The sequence below is a fragment of the Chaetodon auriga genome, chromosome 17 (genome assembly GCF_051107435.1).
Source record: "Chaetodon auriga isolate fChaAug3 chromosome 17, fChaAug3.hap1, whole genome shotgun sequence".
In the NCBI taxonomy this organism is placed as follows: Eukaryota; Metazoa; Chordata; class Actinopteri; order Chaetodontiformes; family Chaetodontidae; genus Chaetodon; species Chaetodon auriga.
In genome coordinates, this window is record NC_135090.1 from 1699360 (window position 1) to 1724344 (window position 24985).

Sequence of the window (24985 nt, forward strand, 5' to 3'; positions counted from 1 at the left end):
GAGTGTTTCAAGATTATGGACATGTCTTCAAGAGTTTTGCGTTGAATTAATTCTGACAAAATTTGATGGTTATATCTGTGATTCAAATGTAAGCAGTACAATAAAAATAAAGTAAAACTGGCCTAGTTATCAGCTGACTAGCAAAGCAATGGTAATAATAGCTAGCCATTATGTTAGCCAGTTGTCTGAACTGACTTAATGCTAATTCTTATGACTAATAAGAATAATAAGAAGAAGAAGAAATAACAACCTTGTGGCTTCACAGCATTAGAAGCGAGTACTATATGACGAGTAGCTTGTGCTGTTGTTTCTGCTTCCATCATGAATTCAGTCTCATTGTTGAGTGGAACTGTACTTAGCTGCTCGTATCTGACATGCTTGTACTTGAGTGGAAACAGAAACTTATCTGTGGCTTTGAGAGCACTTGTTTGCACCTGCCAATTAATGTTAGCCAATGATCTGACTTGCAAGCTATGACCGTTGATTCATCAAATCTGCTTGCCTGCAGTCTGTGTTCCAACATCATTAGACTGCCAGATTTCTCCTGATTTCATTTTGTAGTAAGTAATGAAGATGCTGTGGGGAAATGTATTGGAGCATTTTAGGAAATTAAGTAATCAGAAATCAGAATCAGAATCAGAAAATCAGAAAAAGCTTTATTGCCATGTACGCTTTTACACATACTAGGAATTTTTTCTGGTGAAATTGGTGCATGACACATCTATCAAAGTAAGAGCATAAGAATATAACAATTTAAATATATGTACACAAGTCTGTTTTTGTTGTTGCTAATTACCGGAAACACAGTTCTGTTTTTCAGAAAGAAGTCCAAGTTGAGCGTTAATGTAACGCATAGAGTTATATTTATATCAGTCAATGTGACAGAATGAGTCCGAGGTGGAATGTGAAGAGTGTCGGGGGGGTTCCGGGCCTTGTTGGTAAGGCTGACAGCAGACGGGAAAAAACTGTTCTTGTGGCGTGAGGTTTTGGTCCTGATGGACCGCAGCCTCCTGCCAGAGGGGAGTGGCTCAAAGAGTTTGTGTCCGGGGTGAGAGGGATCAGCCACAATCTTTTCTGCACGCCTCAGGGTCCCAGAGGCGTACAGGTCCTGAAGAGATGGGAGATTGCAGCCAATCACCTTCTCTGCAGACCGAATGACACGCTGCAGTCTGCCCTTGTCCTTGGCGGTGGCAGCAGCGTACCAGACAGTGATGGAGGAGGTGAGGATGGACTCAATGATGGCTGTGTAGAAGTGCACCATCATTGTCTTTGGCAGGCTGAATTTCTTCAGCTGCCGTAGGAAGTACATCCTCTGCTGTGCTTTCCTGATGAGGGAGCTGATGTTCGGCTCCCACTTGAGGTCCTGGGAGATGATAGTTCCCAGGAAGCGGAAAGACTCCACAGTGTCAATAGTGGAGTCACAGAGGGTGATGGGGGCGGGTGAGGCTGAGTTCTTCCTGTTGTCCACAACCATCTCCACTGTCTTTAGAGCATTGAGCTCCAGGTTGTTCTGATTGCACCAGGTCACCAGATGGTCAACCTCCCACCTGTAGGCGGACTCGTCGCCATCAGAGATGAGTCCGATGAGGGTGGTGTCGTCCGCAAACTTCAGGAGCTTGACAGACTGGTGACTGGAGGTGCAGCTGTTCGTGTACAGGGAGAAGAGCAGAGGAGAAAGAACACAGCCCTGGGGGGATCCGGTGCTGATGGTCTTAGCGTCGGAGAAGTGTTTCCCCAGCTTCACGCACTGTTTCCTGTCAGACAGGAAGTCTGTGATCCACCTGCAGGTGGAGTCAGGCACGCTCAGCTGGGAGAGCTTCTCCTGAAGCAGAGTTGGGACGATGGTGTTGAAGGCAGAGCTGAAATCCACAAACAGGATCCTGGCGTAGGTTCCTGCGGAGTCCAGGTGCTGGAGGATGAAGTGGAGGGCCAAGTTGACTGCATCATCTACAGACCTGTTGGCTCTGTAGGCAAACTGCAGGGGGTCCAGGAGAGGGTCAGTGATGTCTTTGAGGTATGAGAGCACAAGGCGCTCAAAGGACTTCATGACCACAGAGGTCAGGGCGACGGGTCTGAAGTCATTAAGTCCTGTGGTCCTTGGCTTCTTGGGAACAGGGATGATGGTTGAAGACTTGAAGCAGGCTGGCACGTGACATGTCTCCAATGAGGTGTTAAAAATGTCTGTGAATACTGGAGACAGCTGATCAGCGCAGTGCTTCAAGGCAGATGGGGAGACAGAATCCGGTCCAGCTGCTTTCCGGGGGTTCTGTCTCCTGAAGAGTCTGTTGACGTCCCTTTCATGGATGGAAAGAGTCGTCACTGAGGTGGGTGGGGAGGGGGAGAGGGGGGCCTTTAAGGTGGGCATTGGTGGAGGTGACTGGAGCTGGAGCTGTTCAGAGGTGTCGTGGGGGATGGTTGCTGGACTGTCCCTTTGTCTTTCAAAGCGGCACTAGAACTGGTTCAGGTCGTTGGCTAGGCGTCGATCGTTGATGGAGTGGGGGGCTTTAGGCTTGAAGTTAGTGATCTGCCTGAGCCCTTTCCAGACAGACGCAGAGTCGTTAGCTGAGAATTGGTGTTGGAGCTTCTCAGAGTACAGCCGTTTAGCCTCTTTCACCGCCTTGCTAAACTTGTACTTCGACTCTTTGTATCTGTCTTTGTCCCCACTCCTGAAGGTCTCTTCCTTTGCCAACCTTAGCTGCCTGAGTTGGGCTGTGAACCAGGGTTTGTCATTGTTGTAACTCACCCTGGTGCGTGATGGAACACAGCAGTCCTCACAGAAGCTGATGTAGGACGTCACAGTCTCCGTGTACTCATCCAGACTGTTGGTAGCAGTCCTGAACACATCCCAGTCAGTTGAGTCCAAACACGCCTGGAGATCCTCCACAGCCTCACTGGTCCACTTCCTTTATGTCCTCACTACAGGATTGCAGAGCTTTAGTTTCTGCCTGTACGCAGGAATCAGGTGCACCATGACGTGGTCAGAGTGGCCCAGTGCAGCACGGGGGACGGCGTGATAAGCATCCCTGACGGTGGTGTAACAGTGATCCAGAATGTTCTCCTCTCTGGTCGGGCATTTGATAAACTGTCTGTATTTAGGGAGTTCGTGGGTGAGGTTACCTTTGTTAAAGTCGCCAAGGACAATAACTAAGGAGTCCGGGTTGGTCCGCTCCACACGCAGTATCTGGTCCGCGAGCATACGCTGTGCGTCCTGCACGTTGGCTTGCGGCGGGATGTAAACGCCGACCAGAATGAATGAAGTGAACTCACGGGGTGAATAAAAAGGCTTACAGTTAATGGTGAAAGATTCCAGGTCAGGAGAACAGTGCTGCTGGATCACTGTCACGTCCTTGCACCAACCACTGTTGATGTAGAAACAGATTCCTCCACCTTTAGTTTTGCCGGAAAGTTCCGTGTCTCTGTCCGCGCGGTGGAGTTGGAAGCCAGCCAGCTGCAGCGCAGAGTCCGGTATTAATCCACAGAGCCACGTCTCGATGAAGCACATAACCGCAGATGAAGAAAAGTCCCTGTTTTTACCCAACAGCAGTTGTAATTCCTCCAGTTTGTTGGGCAGTGAACGCACGTTAGAGAGAAATATTCCCGGTAACGCTGTGCGTAGTCCGCGCTGGCGAAGGCGCACGAGCGCGCCGGCTCGTTTTCCTCTCCTCCGGCGTTTCACTGCGTGAGCAAGGGTGAGCACACCTTTGACCAGTATGTCCAAAATTTCCACTGTTGGGAGCAGAAATTTAGGAAATAAATCCTCTGGTGTTGCTCCCCTGATGTTCATGAGCTCTTCTCTGGTGAAAGAGCTCCGGGTACCGTCACAAAAAACAGAGTTAAAACACAAAACAAAACAAAACAACGCGCACCAACACACCGAGGCAGCCGTCCGCGGCGCCATCTTCTGATACAGAAGTAAAAGTTAAAAGTATAAATGGAAGTTGATAGAAATATAAAAAAAATAAATGCAGATGCTCCCAAAAAAGAGGTACTATAATGAAGTATTATTACTTAATCATATTACACAACTGCAAATAATATATAGGATAGGTCTGATCATTATTTTATAGATCTTATTGAATTGAAGCATGTTTTTAGCATGGGACAGATTAAAACTATATAATTTAACAATATTACTGTGTCAGTAATGAGTATTAAATTGTAAGTGGTAGATGGACTGTATTTATATAGCGCTTTTTCTAGTCCGACGACCACTCAAAGCGCGTTACAAGACGTCTTCATTCCCACTCACACACACATTCATACAATGGTGGCTACAATCTGCTCATTGCGAGCTTTAACCATTCACTCACCAATGGCACAGCATTGTAGTTCAGTATCTTGCCCAAGGATATTTTGGCATGTACACTGCAGAGGCCAGGGATCGAACCACCGACCTTCTGATCAGTGAACAACCGCGCTACCTCCTTTGGACGATGGCAGCCAGGAAAATGCATTTCCTCTTTCCTCTTCCATCAGTCAATTTAGTGTTTGTTCTTCAGATATAATTTTGGTCACATGCAGCATTTCTTTTAAAGTAAATTTCAGAAACTAGCAATGACCTTCCGATGCAGAGTATGAGAATACAAACTACAATATTAGATTTTGAACATGCAATAAAACATTTGGTTGCAGCAGCTATGACAGGTACATATACCACAATACAGAAATCTCTTTGGTACAGTGAGGATATTTTACGCACAACTAACTAACCTGAAATGTGTAAACACACAAGAAATACTTGGATTGCTAATTACACACAATATAAGTAAAAAAGATAAGCTGCCATGTAACAGTCTCCCAGTATCCTGACAACGCTACATGTAAATGTAACAGCAATGCGTCAATAATGATAAATGGGAAACATAGCTACAAAGGTCCTGCGTTTACATACACACATTATACTGAATTAATACAAACTACAAATAATATAATAACTGTTGAATTTAAAACCATATTGCATATTAAATTGCATTATTTAAAATAATACTTGATTAATGTTTGATACAGTCTAGACGGGACCTGGCTGGGCACAGCCCGAAGGAGCGACATAGGGTCACCTTCCCGTAGGCCCACCACCCGCAGGAAGGACCAGAAGGGGCCGGTGCTTTGCGTTATGGGTGGCAGTCGTCCAAACCCTGGACAATGACTCTGGCTATGGGGACATGGAATGTCTCCTTGCTGGGGGGGGAAGAGCCAGAGCTAGAGCGGGAGGTTGAGCAGTACCGACTAGAGATAGTTGGGCTCACCTCCACGCACAGTCTGGGCTCTGGAACCCAACTCCTTGAGAGAGGCTGGACTCTCTTCTACTCTGGAGTTGCCCGCGGTGAGATGCGGCGAGCTCGTGTGGGCTTGCTTATAGCTCCCCAGCTCAGCCGTCATGTGTTGGAGTTCTCCCTGCTGAGCGAGAGGGTCGCTTCCCTGCGCCTTCGGGTCGGGGATAGGTCTCTCACTGTTGTTTCGGCCTATGGGCCGAACAGCAGTGTAGAATACCCGGCCTTCTTGGAGTCCCTTGGAGGGGTATTGGAAAGTGCTCCAACCGGGGACTCCATCGTTCTGCTGGGGGACTTCAATGCTCACGTGGGTAGCGACAGTGATACCTGGAGGGGTGTGATTGAGAAGAACAGCCTCCCCGATCTGAACCCGAGCGGTGTTCTGTTATTGGATTTCTGTGCTAGTCACAGTTTGTCCATAACGAACACCATGTTCAAGCATAAGGATGTCCATCAGTGCACATGGCACCAGGACACCCTAGGCCGGAGGTCAATGATCGACTTTGTAGTAGGGGTGGGCGATATATATAGTCTACGATAGTATCGTAAAAGTCGTTTTAACGATGTGCAATTTTACATTATCGAGTAGAACCATCTTGAAAAGAAAACCAACAGAAGATGCAGTGACAATGGTAAAGAAGAAGAGCATGAGTCCACAGAAGCCAATCAGCGGGCACGATTCAGTCACGAGGTGATATCCTGCATCTGATTCGTTCTTCGGAAGCCAATCAGCAGGCACAATTCAGTCTCGTGGTGACACGGCGGCAATCACGTTAACAACATTGCCCCACGGAGCTAACATGCAGGAGTCTCCGGTCTCGGCGACCGCAGATGATTTGGTGCCAAGACGTGGGTCCATGTCCTTAGCCTGGAGATGGTTCGGTTTTGTCAAGACTGACGTCGGTCAAAATAATGTTCTCTGCAAGATATGCTGAAAGACTGTTGCCGTGAAGAGCAGTTCGACAACAAATCTGTTCCATCACTTGCGAACGAACCACATGAAAGAGTATGAGGAGTATGTTAAACTTCGTGACTCCACAGCTACAAGCACGACTTCAGCTAAAGAAAAGATGAGTAAACGAAACACTCAGCAAACCCTCACGGAGTCTTTCAATAAACACACGCCATACGACAAAGCAGGTAAACGCTGGCAAGAAATTACCCACGCCATCACTAATTTCATTGCTAAAGAAATGATGGCAATTAAAGTGGTGGAGAGTGAAGGCTTCAGGCGACTGGTTCACACCCTTTTTGGTTTTGATTTACATTATAATGGCATTTTTATTTAATTATTCATTCATAATTTATTTATTTTGTACAAACGCTGAAGAAAGATAATATGGAGCAATTGGGAAATGTTTTGCAGAAGGCCATATATGCCACATAAGTTTATGTGCATGTTTTGTATGTGTTAAGCACTTTAAAAATAAAAGACCTGTTGTTTTGAAATGCTGTGTCTCTCCATAGTTGTCCTGTTAAGCAAGTAGAAGTTACAGTTTTTGAAAAAAGTCACATCTTAAAGGATATCGCCAGATTATCATTATTGTAAAGTCAAAAAAAAATCGAGATATTTTTTTTACCCCATATAGCCCACCCCTACTTTGTAGTCGTATCATCTGACCTTCAGCGGTATGTCTTGGACACTCAGGTGAAGAGAGGGGCTGAGCTGTCAACTAATCACCACCTGGTGGTGAGTTGGATCCGCTGGCAGGGGAGGAAGCGGGACAGACTTGGCAGACCCAAACGTACTGTGAGGGTCTGTTGGGAACGTCTGGCGGAACCCGCTGTCAGGGAGGTCTTCAACTCCCACCTCCGGGAGAGCTTTGATCAGATTCCGAGGGAGGTTGGAGACATCGAGTCCGAATGGACCATGTTCTACATTTCCATTGTTGATGCAGTCGTCCGTAGCTGTGGCCGTAAAGTCACCGCCTGTCGTGGCAGCAATCCCCAAAACCGGTGGTGGACACCGGAGGTAAGGGATGCCGTCAAGTTGAAGAAGGAGTCCTTTTGTCAGTCTCGGTCTCTCATCCACCTCCGATCACTCAGCTGCAGTGTTTTTTCCACTCTCATTCCCTCTGCTCCACTCTACCTGCCAGCCACACCCACCTCATCAGCTCTACTCAGCTCACCTGCCGACACAGCTGCAGCTCATCATAATCAGCCCTGCATATAGGCCTCTCCAGCACTCTCACTCGTTGCTAGATTGTTCTTCTGCAGTATGCGAGACTTTCCAGCGTTATCCTGCTTGATCACCCGTTGCCGACTTTGCCTGTTCCCAACCTGCTCTCCTCGTCTGCCTCCCGGTAAACTTACCTGCCTTCCGTCCCCGGCCTCGTGCTCTGCCTCAGCGTTTCTGGTGTCTGACTGCTCTGCTGGAAACGATTCATCCGCCTCGCTTCGGCTATCCTCTTGCCTGCTCCCCATCAGTACTTCTGCCTCCGTGGACTGCTCGTCTGGCTTCGACCCCCCCGCCTGCCTCCGACTACTCCTCTGCTCTCTCCTCGCCGTCACCGCTGTTCGATCAGCTGTTTCTTCGGCTGCGGAGCTTCCTCCTCGTCATCAGTGGCTGAAGTAAGTTACTCTGCTGCTCGCCGGCACCGCTGCTCGATCAGCTGTTTCTTCGGCTGCGGAGCTTCCTCCTCATCATCAGCGGCTGAAGTAAGTTACTCCGCTGCTCGCCGGCACCGCTGCTCGATCAGCTGTTTCTTCGGCTGCGGAGCTTCCTCCTCATCATCAGCGGCTGTAGTAAGCTACTTCTCTTTCCCTCGCTTGAGCCCCAGAGACATTGTGAGAACTCTCAGCCCGGAGAAAGAACTTAATTCCGAGTTACTTACTCTGCTCCATACCTTGTTTCCTGTGGTAACAAATAAAGGTCATTACCAACTGTTCCTGCTCTCTGCATTTGGGTCCAAAACATGCCCGTTTCACCTATCGGGCTTGGTTGGCTCATGGGACTCCTGAGGCAGCTGACGGGTACCGGCAGGCAAAGTGTGCGGCGGCTCGGGTGGTTGTAGAAGCAAAAACTCAGGTCTGGGAGGAGTTCGGGGAGGCCATGGAGGAGGACTACCGGTCGGCCTCAAAGAAATTCTGGCAAACCATTCGACGCCTCAGGAGGGGGAAGCAGCTCTCTATCCACACTGTTTATAATGGAGCTGGGGAGCTGTTGACCTCGACTGGGGACATTGTCGGGCGGTGGAAGGAATACTTCGAGGATCTCCTCAATCCCACTGTCATGTCTTCTGCAGAGGAAGCAGAGACTGGGGACTCGGAGTTCGATTCATCCATCACCCGGGCTGAAGTCACTGAGGTAGTTTGCAAGCTCCTCAGTGGCAAAGCTCCGGGGGTGGATGAGATCTGCCCTGAGTACCTCAAGTCACTGGATGTTGCAGGGCTGTCCTGGTTGACATGCCTCTGCAACATCGCATGGCAGTCGGGGACGGTGCCTCTGGACTGGCAGACTGGGGTAGTGGTCCCTCTGTTTAAAAAGGGGTACCTGAGGGTGTGTTCCAACTATCGGGGGATCACACTCCTCAGCCCCCTCTGGGAAAGTCTATTCCAGGGTACTGGAGAGGAGAATCCGGCCGATAGTCGAACCTCGGATTCAGGAGGAACAATGCGGTTTTCATCCCGGCTGTGGAACACTGGACCAGCTCTATATCCTCCACAGGGTGCTTGAGGGTTCATGGGAGGTTGCCCAACCAGTCCACATGTGTTTTGTGGACTTGGAGAAGGCATTCAACCATGTCCCTCGCGTCATTCTGTGGGAGGTGCTCCGGGAGTATGGGGTTGGAGGCCCTCTGCTGAGGGCTGTACAGTCCCTGTACAACCGGAGCAGGAGCTTGGTCCGCATTGCCGGCAGTAAATCAGACCTGTTCCCGGTGCATGTTGGATTCCGTCAGGGCTGCCCTTTGTCACCAGTTCTGTTCATTATTTTTATGGACAGAATTTCTAGGCGCAGCCAGGGGCCGGAGGGGGTTCGGTTCGGGAGCCGGCAGATTTCATCTCTGCTTTTTGCGGATGATGTTGTCTTGTTGGCTCCCTCGAGCCAGGACCTTCAGCATGCACTGGGGCAGTTCACAGCCGAGTGTGAAGCAGCTGGGATGAGTCAGCACCTCCAAGTCCGAGGCCATGGTTCTCGACCGGAAAAAGGTAGTTTGCTCCCTCCAGGTTGGAGGAGAGTTCCTACCTCAAGTGGAGGAGTTTAAATATCTTGGGATCTTGTTCACGAGCGAGGGAAGAATGGAGCGTGAGATTGACAGGCGGATCGGTGCAGTGGCAGCAGTAATGCGGCCGCTGTATCGGTCTGTCGTGGTGAAGAAGGAGCTGTGCCGAAAGCCGAAGTTCTCGGTCTACTGGTCAATCTACATTCCTACCCTCACCTATGGTTATGAACTTTGGGTCATGACCGAAAGAACGAGGTCCTGGATACAAGCGGCTGAAATGAGTTTCCTCCGCAGGGTGGCAGGGCGTTCCCTTAGTGATAGGGTGAGGAGCTCTGTCACCCGGGAGGAGCTCAGAGTAGAGTCGCTGCTCCTCCACATCGAGAGGAGTCAGCTGAGGTGGCTCGGGCATCTCTACCAGATGCCCCCTGGACGCTTCCCTAGGGAGGTGTTCCAGGCATGCCCCACCGGGTGGAGGCCCCAAGGACGACCCAGGACACGCTGGAGTGTCACTCGAGTGGCCTAGGAACGCCTCGGGATCCCCCCGGATGAGCTGGAGGAAGTGTCCAGGGAGAGGGAAGTTTGGGCGTCCCTGCTCAGCCTGCTGCCCCCACGACCCAGCCCCAGAAAAGGGGGTGGAAAATGGATGGATGGATGGACAGTCTATCAGACAGAGGTGCTGCATATAAAATTACTAGGAAAGTACAAAGAAAATATAACTCCTGGCCATTCTCTGTCCTGGTCAATGATCACAGATATTATTTCATAGTGTACAGATTTTTCTTTGAAACTATAGTGAACCAGTATAAAGAAAGACATTGAGCCACTTAACAAACATACCCAGTGGCAAGTATGAACTCAGCTAATGACCAAAAGGGCCTGACAATAAAAGTAAAATAATCATATCATGATAAATCATATTTATCATCACTAATTTCATATTGCTATACTGATACGTATACCTTTACATCAAGACACCTGACAAATCAAGGGACCTCATCACATTGATGTTACCTAGGTAACATTACCATTAGCTACAAAGTAACGACCAGCTCAGTTCTAAGTAAAAGTTATTACTGATTGGTAGCGCTACACAGAATTGATCCATTAGGTAATTAGGTACTGTGAGTGATAACCAACAAACATTGTTTTAATGTTAGCTATGCTAACATGATAACATTTGGTAATGCTTATAACAAAGCTATTAATATTACCTGAACATGTGACTGCTAAGCAGCTGTTTCCATGGCAATCAAGTGTAAAGTGTAAACTACAAAGAGAAGTGTGTGTGTGTGTGTGTGTGTGTGTGTGTGTGTGTGTGTGTGTGTGTCATGAAAGCATGAATTATTCTCTTGGAGCTATAATAATCAAAATTATAAGACAATCTTTGTTTATTCTTTTTTTTTGTTCATTCTGGCCAGACACACTCTTATGCTCATTGCTTTGAATGAAATAAATACAGGGATTATAAAGACAACATAAGACTATTTCAATGTAGGTTCCAAATACAGCAAATTTAAAACTGTAATCACATAAGATGGCTGCCATATAGTTCCAAGCCAGTATGGCACATTGTATCTAGTGTTTCATATCCGTGATTTCAAAGTTATTTTATTTTTTTTCTATGTCCCCTCAGATACTGTCATGGGTAGACCCTGCAATGAATCTGAATTGACAGCAGATAAATGAACCACATAAAGATAGTGGCCATCACTGGAAGCAGCAGGCAAAATCCACTAGAATTATGTTTGATTAGGGAAGCCAATTGTGATTTTCTGATTTCTGATTTCACCCAGCTAGCAGAAATGTACTAGGCTACTTGCAATACTGGGTGGGTGCAATTAGGTGGCCCTGGGTAATCTCAGCACGGCAGTGATTTGTTAATCCCTCTCTGTATTCTGGTCCTTCAGGAGGCTTTGATTGTTTTGATGGCAAATACCAATCTTTGATTGGTATGTTGCCAGAGCTGGCCAAATGGTCTTTTACAGCTGTGGGAGAGGTACTGTCATATCCTTTGCGGTTAACATTTTTGGCATGGCACATTAAACATGTGTAGTGACTAATAAAGGATAAAGGATTCTTCTAAACAGTCCCTGGGTTATGCTCACAAATATCCTACACTGTTGACCAGTGAAAACCCAGTTGCTAACCAGTGAACACTCAGCTACTGACAAGTGAAAAACTACCTACTGACCACTATGCTGGCTGCACTGTGCTCTGGCTGTCAGTAATGTTCTCCCAGCAGCTTTTATTTTGTTTTTTTGGCTGACATTCATATCTGGAGTTCAGCTGAAGGCTGCATGCCAATGTGATCTCAAGCAGCCAACCCTGACGGCCCTCATTTTTGACAGACAGCAGGGAGTGATTGTTCTCCTGTGCATGAAATACAAAAAAGAGGGCTAGTTTTGTTTGTAGTACAATTTCACCACATTGACCTCATTCAATCAGCTAACCTGTTAAACTGGGGTAGAAATGAATCAGTGTCACTGACTGATTAATAGGTGGAGGAGGATGGAAAGCAGTGATGCATAGATCAAAGTTATATGTGCGGGCACCACAGATAATTCAGAGATCAGGTGCACCAGGTCCTAAAAAACAAATAAAATAAGATGAATTAAATGAATTAAATAAATCTGTCGAGAGAGATGCTGTGCACATATATGGATGAGCCACAGTAGAGTAGCTTCACTGACTATTTAAATCTCCTGACACACCAACAAGATCTCTCAGAATCTAATATTAAATTATGTTTTGCATTCTTCTACACATCCAGAAGGTCACACACACAGTCCAGGTTCATACAGTAAAATTATTTGGGAGTAAAGCAGCCGTCCTGATAAATACTGAGCCCCACTGAGAGCTGTCCAAAAAAATTTGTGTACATGTGGATTTGGATGACCTTTATTAGCTGAGCAACACAAACCACTCCACCAAACCATAATTTATGCATAAGCATGACCCAGGTTAACCATATTCTGAGTTACCTGGGATTTGACTCATGAATTAAAGTCAACATGAATGAAGACAAACTTGAAACAGTAAAACTTGAGTCATTAATTTAACATTTACAAACAGATAAAGTCCTTAAAACCAGTTAACTGGTTTGGAAATGTGTATTCCAAAATACGACAGTGAAGTCATGTCAGATAATGTGACAGATAATATCAGAAGCTGAATTTCCAGTCCTTCTGCAGTTTGTGTATTTCTATCTTTGACAATGTGTTGGAGATGATATGATGATAAATGGAACTTATTTTCTCTCTGTGCAGTCTATAATGTCAGGACGGCTTTTACTTTATGGCTTGGGAGTGAATATTCGGACACAGTCACCACATTTGATGCTGAAACTCTAAGGGGTGAATTCATGAAATTATGTTTTGCAATTCTTGCAGATGAGTCTTGACTCTTGCAATTTGCCCTGTGACTTCCTCCTCATTGGTTGGAGTGATTTTTTTTTTTTTTTGGTTGGTTGTCCAGGGAGTGAGGATGTATGTAATGTTTGTCTGTGGAGTGCTGCTGGGGATTTTGTAGTTAAAGAAGGTCTTATCTGTCACTTATTCAAAAGAATACCACCTATTGATTGTTAGACATTATTGTCTGCAAATAGTGATGTTGTCACTTCCTGATGCATAACTAATGAGATAAGTAGGTTTAAGATGATAGCGTTTCACCATTCCTGGTGTCCTACTCTTTAGGATTTTTCATCTGGACCACTTTGACGGTGATGTTTACTGAAAAAGAAAATATGTTTTATATATTTTCTTCAAATATGAAAAAGTTGAGAAAATTTTTAAGACTGGGTACAGAGGATATTCTTTTATAGGAACCCAGGTTAAAAAGAATTATAAGCAAATATTTGGTGAACTAAAGACCATAACAATTTTTTTTTCTCAGGACAATCAATTACATTAAAAGCGGATGTTTAATGATACCTAATGATAGTCAATAATGATAGTTGTTATAAACTTCAACTAACTTCAACAAATCAAACAATGTCCATTCAAAAGTATTAATGATCTTACTTGTTCAAAATCCTTGGCATTAGGAACTGCACATCTTTGATCATTTTGTTGCGGTTGCTATATTCAATGTCATACTCATCTCCAACAGCTGGGTTTATGATGTATTCTGATTGGCTGTTGTAAGTTATTTCCTGGATGGTACTATGAATCCTGTTGTTTTTGCAGTTATACTCTGCCATCCTGTCAATCTACAGAAGATAAAAAGAAATAACTTTTTGTTTTGGTGCCTGCTATTTAGTTTCACATTGTTTTAGTTGGATGCATACTGCTTGTTTAAAGCAGACAAACCACATGACCTTTGTTCTTGAAAGTTGCCAGTGAAATATTTACAGCCACTGGCACTTTTGGTAATGACTCTGCTAGGAAGAAAATAGATTTGTTAAGTTTAGACCATGTTTTTCCTATATAATTTTCCTAATTTTGATTTGTTCGTCCTGTTTTTAGTTATATTTGTTGAAAACTGATCATGAAACAAAACAAAATATTTAAGTAGTTTTAAATACCTTTAAGCAATATGGACCTCTGAACTGTCTCACTTGGGTTAAAATGTACCTTGTGTGCAGAAAATGCATTTTGAACAGAAACAGGAACAAGAGGGACAAGAGGAACAAGAGGCGGACAATAATAAGTAACTATAAATATTTGAATTAAAAATACCTTTGACATCATGTGTTTTTAATCCACACAGCACAGTGGCTGGGTAGGCATTAGCATGTCCATTCTGTATCACCCAGGAACTGAATGCATAACCACTGGCAGGTCATGAGCTATCTGAGAATACAGAGATGGCCTCAAGCTGTGACAATCACCAGGGTTGCATAGAAAGGCAGATTTCAAACCAGTGTCAAAAATTCAGTGATCAAGACAAAATTGTGAGAATCTTCTATTTCATCGAGGCAACACAGACATGCCTTTAATTTATTTTTACAAAGATCGATTGATCCATAGGTGACGAACTGTGTTTAAAGATGCTCTATTTCCCATTGAATGCAGTAGTTTACAGGATAGAATTAAAATACTGTCAAGAAATCTTTTGGGATACAGTTGTGAAATTGATCACACTACATTACCCATGACATCAGCATTTTGTCTTTTTTTTTTATGAACAGAGATTTATTTTCAGAGAATTTGCAGTGGCTTTTACAGGACTGTTTCCAGTATAACATTTAAATGCACTGTGGGCTCAATTTTTGATCATTCAAAAATCAGGCTGTTTGTGGAAGACAATCTGGAGATGCAGTGTAGCCAGTTTGGTGTCACTAGAGCAAAAAATGTGGGAGGAAATAGGTTTAATTAGTTTTACTGTTTTTGAGAAAAACAGGGCAGCAGGGCTTGGTGGCCCCTTATAAAATAACTAGTTCAAAATCAGGAAGTGTAAAAATTTGCACGAGGAAAAGTTTACTGGCAATACTCAGTGCAGATGTCTGAAGCTCTTAACAATGAACGCCTCCTCATTAACACAGACCACCTGAGGGTGGTTAAGGCTGACATGGAGATCAGTTTCTGGATCTGTTTCTTCTTGATTGCTTCTTGTTTGGCATTTTTTATTGGCTGCTGTTTGAATGTTTGAATGTCAGATTTGTAACCATTTCATTTGTTTAACACTGATAAATATAAATTTTATTCACATGCTCCCCAGGAAGCTGATGATAATGATATTCCAACTTACCAGTTAAATCAAATCTGTTATTTGGCATGCAATGATATAACACAAATAATAATCAGCATTAATAGTCAGTGAAGAAAGTCAGCCTACATTTTGTTTGATGGGAGGTGCTAAGGGACCTGGATCATGGATAGGTGCTGGCCCTAAAAAGGTTGAGAACCACTGCTGTAACAAAAATGTTACCTTTGCTTCGCTTTATGGCTTTTCACACAACCACAAGAGGCTCCTTATCAGGGAAACATAAATGTAGGTCAACAACATAATCTCTGCTCAAAGTCTATTTAGTCTTAATTTCATGGGATTTACATTTAGAAAAACATGTACACTGTCTATTCAGCAAAGATGGATTATAAACTCAGAAAAGCGAGTTACTGCCACAGGTTGACTGCAGTAATCTGTGTAATGGCAAATTTGTTTTGAATTTGCACCACTACAATATCACTGGAAATCAAAATTGATGAGTGCATTTAAACAGGCCCTGTCTTGTAGAGGCTCCATGATTGTTTTAATATTTTCGTTATTGAAAATTTATACTGTGTTCATAATGGTGTGTATTCCTACATGCTGGTCTGGACTCTGTTTGCTCTGGTCTCATTCTTGATTTGGTTTTATTTGGACCTGGTCTCGACTGACATTCAGATGGCCTGTCATGGATTTCAGTTGTATACATACTGCACATGTTACAGCAGATACATTAGAATGTAGCTTTTTGCAGCTGCGCTGAAAAGAATCTGGAACACAGCAGGAGTGTGGGCAATGGTAGCATGTCACATGTGTTATTGTTTGGAAGCTACCCTGCAGCCCTTTAGTACTGAGGCAAATATAGAAATGTAAAACTTGGCAAGAGAATGGAGGGGAGAAATACAGACAACAGGGAGAAGACAGAGAAAGAGGCCAAACAAAGAAAGGAATAACAGAGAGAGTCAAAGAAAATGAACCATCACAGCAGCTCTCTGATCCCGTGTTCTACTTAATGTTGTTCAAAATGTCATTGGAGCTCATTTGCCGCACAGGGAGATTCATGCAGGGGATCACTACTTGTTAGTTTTACCTTAATCAGGCAAACAAACAAAAAAAAAAAACAAGACGATGCTACCAAATACACCCTTTTGCTAAACACATTAATATAAACAAGGCTGGATTACAAAATGAACAAGTGAGTATCTGGTCTGAGGCCCTAGACCTGCGGGTTGTTTGTCTGGTAATGACTTTGTTTTAATTTGATTAATTACAAATTTGGTAAAAAAAAAAAAAAAAAAAAAAGTTTGGATGAAGGGCAGTAAGGTGGCTCCTGCTTTTTTCCAAATCATGCAAACCTTTGTTTTAGAAATTACATTTATATGCTACTAATTTGGTTTGTCGCATGCATACTGCAAACACAGTGTGTGGTACCTACCTGCTGGTGGACAGAGTTCAGCAGGGTAACAGCTCTGGAGAGTCACCATGGGGGTGTGACTGCAGCCTTTGGTTTTCCTATAGTCCACAATGAGCTCCTTAGTCTTCTTGGTGTTGAAGGTCAGGTTGTTGTCGGCACATCACATCACCAGGTGCTGAATCTCATCCCTGTAGGCTGACTCGTCATTGTTGTAGATCAGGCCTATCACTGTGGTGTCGTCTGCGTACTTGATGATGGAGTTGGATCATGCATAGGCACGCAGTCGTGGGTGAAGAGGGCGTAGTGAAGAGGGCTCAGCACACCGCCCTGTGGGATGCCAGTGTTCAGGGTCAGGGTGGTGGAGGCATGGTTGTCTAACATAGCAGACTGGGGCCTGTTGGTCAGGAAGTCCAGGGTCCAGTTGCAGAGGGAGATGCTGATGCCGAGGTCACTGAGCATCCTTGCGTAGGTGTTGTTGTTGTCCAGGTGTGTCAAGGTGGAGCGTAGTGCCATGGAGATGGCATCCTCCGTCGACCTGTTTGACGGTTTGCCTGGATGCTCTGCCTCATGCGGTAGAGGTCAGCGTTGCTGTGGAAGTGCTCCTTAATCCATAGCTTGTGAACGTGTTTAGCTTCCCTTGATACCCCTCTTCAGGTTAGCTCTGGATGAACTGTAGGCTGCTGCGTTGCCAGATCTGATGGCAGCGTCATGTTCCTTTAGTGGGAGGCGGACCTTACTGTTAATCCAAGGCTTCAGATTGGGGAAAGTTCTTATCCATTTGTGGGTAGTGACGTTGTCAACACAGTCAATGTCAATTGTTCCTGAGTCCAGCGTGGCCCGGGTGGCATGCAGTTTGTTGTTTGTGGATAGCAGCATACAGTTCTTTCATTGCTAGTTTAGCAGCAGCATCCGGGGGCATATAAACTGCAGTTATCACAGTGGATGTGATCTCTCTAGGCAGATAAAAAGGCCTGCACTTGATCATCAGATATTCCACATTAGCAGAACAGTGGCTCCCAGTGATAACAGAGTCTGTTTTGTTCATGTAGATACACAGTCCTCCACCCCTGATCTTACTGGAGTGCTCTGCCGTTCTGTCCACTGTTGTTAAGCCACGTTTCAGTGAAAATCATGACGTTGCAGTCCATAAACTGCAACATAACAAAATAGTTATGGCAAATCATCAATAGTTAAGATATGGTAGAGCTTAAGCAACTGAACCAGCTGGCCAGGGTTAAGACAGGATCACAGTTAGAGCTAAAAGAAAATCACATGTTAACCGTTAGGTCCCTTTTCAAGACAAGGCAAATCTGAGTAGACACACATGGTTAGATACATTAGTCATCCACAACCCCACCCTCCAACCCTCATCCCCTGCTTTGCTGCATTAAGTACACCTTGTATCCTACATTGATCCTAAATGTAAATAACGCCCTACCAGTATGAACGGAATTCTCAGAGATACTGGACCATTATAGAAAATAAAAAAATAAATTGGGTAGCATTATGCTTCTTGCAAAATCTCTTTGCTGAGAACCTATCTTATGAAGGGACCAAGTGTGAAAATCTAGTTTTTAAACCTCAAAACATGCTTGATATTATGCTTACATTGTATGCAACCTTAAAAAATGTATCTTTAATCAAAGTATCTCAAACTAACTGACATCCAGCACACCTGAGGCAGAGTTTTATTCAAATACTGGCTAGTTAAAGGTAGTGCAATATGGGCCAAATAGATTGAGTTTACCTGTATGTGGCTAAATCGTGGCTCAAAGCTTAGTTTTGCCCAGCAGTGCCTTAACAATTTGACCCTGGATATGAACATGCTTTTTAGCAAATCATGCCTTTTACAATTCATAGCACATAAATGACCTTGACTCTTTTATCATTTAAGATGTGGAACAGGATAAGAAGAGTAAATTACCCTAAGCTCTTTAACTATATTCATTGAACACCATCAGCTCTGCCTTTACCCACTTCATCTTGAGTGTTCCTTTTTAATAAAATTAGCCTATTATTTATAAAGCCAGGAAATCACTTATCAGCTCTGCTCAGAGTGTTATTCAAATTTATTGGAGGGGGGGGGGGGGATCTCCAAATGCATCAGGATGCATAATAGCGCTGCATCTTCTTCCCAGTTTCATGTCCATGGAAACCAGTTTAACAAGTTCTATGTGCAGAGCTATCTGCTCTGACAGTAAATGACAGCGCAGTTTGTTGATAGAAATGAGCTGGAGCTGAGGGATGTGAGAGGCATATATGCCTCTTCTCAAGCAGCATGGATAATCCCAAAGAGATGGCGAACCAGATATGAGGAGGCACAGAGAGATACATATCAACCCACCCGAGAAAATGAGAGCCGGTCAGGTAGAGAGCTGTGCCTGGAAACAGAAATGGGATGGAGCAGAGAGATAGACATCGGGCTGCAGCACCAGATATAAGGAAAGAACAGCAGAGGCTCTGTGGCTGCTGGAAATGAGAGGAAAGAATGAAAAAAATAATGAGAATGAAGAGAGAAGAATCAGTGTCAGCCTACCACCGTGGTAATACATTATTAAAGATACACTCAGCGTTCAGATACATGAACGCACATGCGTCACCACTCTCAGCAAGAGACAGCAATGAAGAGAAGTGTAAATGTGGGAGTATGTGGGGGAGAGGCAGAGCATGATTCATTATGGCTCAATGAGATTTCTGAAATGTAGTTTGCTAAATTAAAAGATTGTATTGGCTTATGAGGAAGACAACAATGGAGAAGCAGAATAGATTAAAAAAAATTCAAAAAAGCTGAGATTTGCCCCACAAGAACAGATATATGTATTACCTTAACTACTACCTACTATTTAATTGCCTTTTCAGTTGAGAATTGTAATCTCTCAACTTTATGATATAAAATAGAGATTTTGCAAATGCAACGCTAGGACACATCATAATATTGCTAAATATTAATATTATTGAGAACACTGTTAAGTATATTGTTAAGCATATTTATACTCAAATTCTCAAAAGTTTTTGAGAGTGAAAGTTCGCATTTTTCTCGTTTTTGTGGGGGGAATTTTACAAGCAGCAAACATAATGAGAGAGGGGTATGACATTCATCAAGGGTCCCCAGTCAGAGCTGAACTGAGAATGCTAACATTCAAGTTCACTCTTGACCTAATAACTTCCACTTCCAGCCTTTTCCTGGCAGTGGCAACTGAACAAACTCCTTCCTCTGACGAAAACTGTGAGATGCCATTGCAAGTTCTTGAGAAAGTGGACCTTGTGTTGACATTTTTGTTGTATTCATTAGAGACTGACTCTGGATTTTGTAAATCTGATAAGATTATTTTGTAGTTCAACAATAGAATATCAAACAGTATATTTGCCTATATGCATTTTTAAGGTAAACACTAAATAAACAAACATTTTATGAGCTTCCCTTGAATTTATTTATTAAAGAATATTTTCTACAATATGTGGTGAGCACAGCATTAATCTCTGGTGAACAAACTATGGAACTGAGAGACTGTTTCTAAATGACCTCAAATGAGTCTTTGCCATTTCAGGGCTACCATTTCTTGTTACTCAGTGGTCTGACATACAGTTTTTGCCAGTACCAATATACAGTGAAGTTTGTGGTATAAAGCTAGTTGCCTAAGTTGGAAGAAGAGCAAGGGGGGAAATCTGGCATTGAATAAGAGTTTGATAAGGGCACCAAACATACAGGTGTGATAAGCTAAAATCAGCCAATTGTGTTACCAATACAAGGGCAACTGAACCAGGGTATAATATAATTATGGGTTAGTGCATGTGCACTGTACATGATGGGTAAAGAAAGCTATATGTTATTTTTACTGAACAGCAGCCACAGTGGCCACTGTTGCAAAACACAGAGTCATAAAGTCAGCAAGCAGACTCGATGTCAGTTACACAGCAATATATATCAGCAGTTTGCCAACATTAACCACCACAGAGCAACTGGTCATACCAAACCGAGACTTGCCTCTGACTGTATTGTCAGCAGTGCACTTTATGTAGTTATTTATGTGAAAGAAGTAAGAAGAATAATGTTTTTTTCTGGGTTTGAATTTCAGTCTCCTTGCAGTTGTGTCACTTGAAGGCCACAGGTTGCAAACACAGTGCAAGGACAGTGGAAGGAACTGAGGGATCAATGTGGGCACAAGGAGAACGGTTGCCTTGTGAGGTCCCACAGTGTGTTAATCCAGCCCTGGTCTCTAAATGATTGAATTGAAATGAATGAATGAGTTTCAATGGACAGTATTTGTCTCCCATAATGGTCATTTCCACGATGGAAACAGAAGAATTGTAACTGTAGTAATCCAATTGTGAACGTGAAAGGACAATGTAGTATTGCCAGAAATCTGGAGGGGGCTCCTTGATCCACAAGGTGGAGTTACTGGTTGAGGGTGTTAATCGGAGAGCGGGGGCTGTTGTCGGAGGAGCAGGCGGGAGGAGGAAAGATAAATGAGCGAGGCTGTGTTAAGGGATTGCAAATTCAGAGTGGTGTTTGAAACGGAGACGAGCCCCCCTCCTCACGCGCTGCTGCAGTCAGCCACAGTAATGCACAGACCTGCGAGCTCCTCACTGGTACCGTCATTTCGCTCCCCCTGGAAAGCTAACCGCATTCCAGCAACACTCTCGCGACTTCTTCATCTTGGGATCGACCTTCCTTCGAAATTGACCGCTCTCCAATTAGACTGCACTGGATTACTGACAATAATAGCCTACATTGCTCGTGTGTTGCGGTGTTCCCATACAACATGTTAGGTGCGTTGTATGCAGGCGGACATATGAGGAAGACAGGTGACGAGAGGATCTGGACATAGTAAAGCTCTCCGTGTGTTTCCTCGTGAGCTCTGTGGATTTTTGTTAGTATTTCATAAGGCTGAAAAGGGAGGCGGTGTAATCTGGATCCCGTTTAACGCGTCTGAATATCGCGGAGCGTCAGCGAGTTCAGTTTCAGCTCCTTGGGCAGCGAACAGAGCTTCAGGCCGGATTTAATCACGGATCTCGACTTCTTATTAAATTTCTGTTAGCAAACAGCATCATCTGCCTGTTCGTGTGTAAAAGAACTACCTCTGCTTACCACTTCTAACTTCTATTCTGCTGTTTATTGATAGCATTAAATGAGTGGCGAATCTAAGTTCTTCAAACATTTTAGAGTAGATGAGAATTTCCACAGTGCTATTTCGGTTGAAGAGCAGGAGTTCACAGCAAGTGAATTAGGTTGTTGAAGAGTACCCTAACCATATATGTTTGTCAGCTGTTAAATGTCTGGGGGGTTTTTTGCAACAAAAAAGCAGCCAAACAAAATCTATGGCTTTTATGTATATGAATAGTCTATTCTAAACGTGCTCCCATCTGTGGCGGAAATCAACTTGTGTCGCTCATGGGAAGTCAAAGCTCCTGACCCGCGCATCGCAGGCTACGCCACACACTCACACTTGATCAGTGCTGGAGGAATAAACTGACCTCATCGCTCTCCTGAGCCTCCCGCATCCATCAGCCATGGCTCGACTCTGCCAAGGCCTCCTCAGCAGTTCCGTCCTCCGCTACTCTCTGACTCTTACCCTCACTGTACTCCTCTCCTGCTCCCGTCCGGCTCTAGGCAAGAAGAAGCTCTACATCGGAGCCCTTTTCCCCATGAGTGGAGGCTGGCCCGGGGGACAAGCCTGCCTCCCCGCCGCTCAGATGGCTCTGGACCTGGTGAATAAGAGGACCGACATACTGCCGGACTACGAGCTGGAGCTGATACACTACGACAGTATGGTGAGTAACAAACTGGGATACCGCACAGTTTATTTCATTTTCAGTATAGAATCAGTTCTTTCACGCCATTGTTAATCAGAATCATAATTGGTTGGATTAGTCACATGAGACTGCAGGTGCTGTAGGCCTACCAGGAATTCAGTTTATCAACAAAAAAGATCAGCACAACACAATGATTAAGACACTATTTTAGTGCGCAATCAGTAGCATCACTTTAAATGTTGAGTTGTAACCCACTAAATGCGTCTTTATGAAATGAAAGCAAAGATTGCTTGAAAAAGCAGATTCATGTGTTTATGTTGTTGAAATTTTGGAATTAAAAAAAAAAAAAAATTGTAGTCTACCACTTTCAAAGAAGGCACCCGTTATGAAGAGCTCTAAGTTGAAACCATTGGCTTTATAAATGGTTAATAAATATTTTTTCATCATAACGCTTTATAGAACGGTTTAAAGCCATAAATGAGAACAATGTTGTGGTTGCCAGGTTGTGAAAAGTCCCTTGTAGTGGTTAGATGATTTGACCACTAATTGCTGGTAAAAGGCTGCACAGGATCTCCACCAAAATTAATTATTAACAACTTACATACTACAGATGTAATGATTACAGCCCTCCATTAAAGAGTTACAATAATTTATAATTACAGACTTGAAGACTAATTACAAAGTGTGAGACCCACAAGCATTTAGTAATGGCTTGCCAATGAATAAATAAGAAATAAACATCAGGCAGTTTTTTACAACCTGGAAATGTCAATTTGTACTTATCAATGACATACAACGGACCAATAACAAATTAGAGCTTTAAGATTTATTAGCAATTAGTAAAGCAATTAGTCACAAAAATGGTAGAGAAAAAGCTAACCTTTAGACTTTTGTGAAAATGACATTATTTGTCAAGATCAATATCAAGATCAATATTCCTTTATTTGTCCCGCGAGGGGAAATTCCAGATCCAGATTTGTAAGGTTGTCATGTCTGAAGTGAAAGTATAGATTGCATCTCCAAATGTACCGATCATATTCATATGTTTGGAGTTCACATACAAGACTGTTTCACTGTGGCTGTATTATTTATATCTCCAAAATGATTACTTTTCTCACATCATCTTAGGCTACTGTCAGAATATTTGACAGTCCTTTGTGCATTGTATGTTTTAAAATGCAGCAGTCAGGTCATAAAATGGGTCGCAGCCCTGGAGAAATGTTCCACCTACTGTGTGGTGGCGTAATAACTCTGTGTGTGTTTGCATTAGAACAGCTTGCACATGTTCAAACAGCACCACACTAACTGTATACCCTGTCTACTCACCATAGATAGAAACTCATCTAAATCTCTTGACTTTAACTCGACCTGAGCTCCAAATGTCACTGAAGTATCTTAAATTCAAATGTGATCTGTGCAGGAAAATAGACCAGGAATTGATGTGGTAGAAGAAACACAATTAGAAACAGAATGTAGATTGATGTCATTGCAGTGACAAATAAAGGTGTGATGGTCAGGAGGATGGCTGAACACATGTTTTCATATTACTTATATAAAGATTCACCTTCCATACTGTAAACTTCCTGTAGTTGGTTGTAGGCCACCCAGTTCTAGTGTGAACTACTTGGATATAATATGTGAAACCCTAGATATAATAACAGATGAAAGAAAGGACATCTTCCTTTGTGGTGATCTGAATATTGATTCTTTTCATGAAAATTGTCTGTTACCTAAAGCAGATTTCTATGGCCAATGTTTGCAATCTTACCCAGGTTGTCAACCTACCAGAATTTTTACAGAATGATGCAAAGATTTACAGTGGTTCGAAATATGTCAGGAAAGTTATGTAAACGGTGCTTTAAAATTTTTCATGGATGTTAGTGAAGTTGGTGGATATCCATATTCCGCTTAGGAAAAGGTTTGTAAATGGAAGTAGTGCACCATGATTACCAGCACCAAGTAATGAGTTGAAATCTTTGATGCTTCAAAGGGACAATGCCAATGCTGATGCTCAGAAGTCAGGGTGTCTTTACATAGAAGCCTTTACTGCAAGTTGAGAAACAAGGTCACCAAGTCAAATTACTTCAAAAAGAAAGAATATTTGCTAAAATTAAAAAATGCAGCTCTGCAAGTGGAAAACTTTGCTTGAAATGTGTAGTCAGGAAGTCAGACAATTCTCGAAAATGTGTGGACTGTGCAGGTCAGTTCATTAACAAAGTTGCTAATTATTTATTTATCAACAAGGTGGACAATTTGAGATGTTGAATGCAATGCAAATGTATGTATTTTAAGAGTATTCTGAAGGGTAAAACATGCATTTTTGCATTTGATAAGGTTAGCTAGGACAAAGTTTGAGGAGATATTGCTCTCTCTTTCAGATGAAACATATCTTGGTATGGATAACCTGGAAATCAGTTTATTGAAAAACATGGAAAACATGAAATTATGGCTGAGCAGCTTTCATAATTTTAGTAAATGTTTACTCATTGGAGCCTTTCCGCAGGTTTGGAAAAAGTCTGAAGTTCTAGCTTTACTTTAAGACAGAAAAGCGGGTTTCATTGGCTTGAATTGTAGGCCTGTCATCTTACTCCCAGTGCTGAGTAAACTAAAGTGTTAAGGCTGAGCTAGTGGACCCAAGTGTGAGAGACAGAGAGGCCAGCAGGCTGGAGTTTGAATAAAGAGAAGAATTTATTGCAGGGCCAAATGGAAAGGGATAAGAACTGGAGAGGGGCTGGGCA

The 24985-nt window shown here is 43.5% G+C and overlaps 1 protein-coding gene across 5 annotated transcripts in view; it reads left to right on the forward strand.

The window, feature by feature from the left end:
• gabbr1b (gamma-aminobutyric acid (GABA) B receptor, 1b) overlaps positions 1–24985 on the forward strand; it is a 285160-nt gene that overhangs the window by 134410 nt on the left and 125765 nt on the right. For 4 of the 5 annotated variants that reach the window (XM_076754414.1, XM_076754413.1, XM_076754415.1 and 1 more), the window contains one exon: positions 22105–22265. In XM_076754414.1, the coding sequence (XP_076610529.1) occupies positions 22105–22265 (161 nt within the window). Of the gene's footprint in view, positions 1–21485; positions 21714–22104; positions 22266–24985 lie in introns of those variants that run through there. The other variant, XM_076754416.1, reaches the window with a different exon arrangement.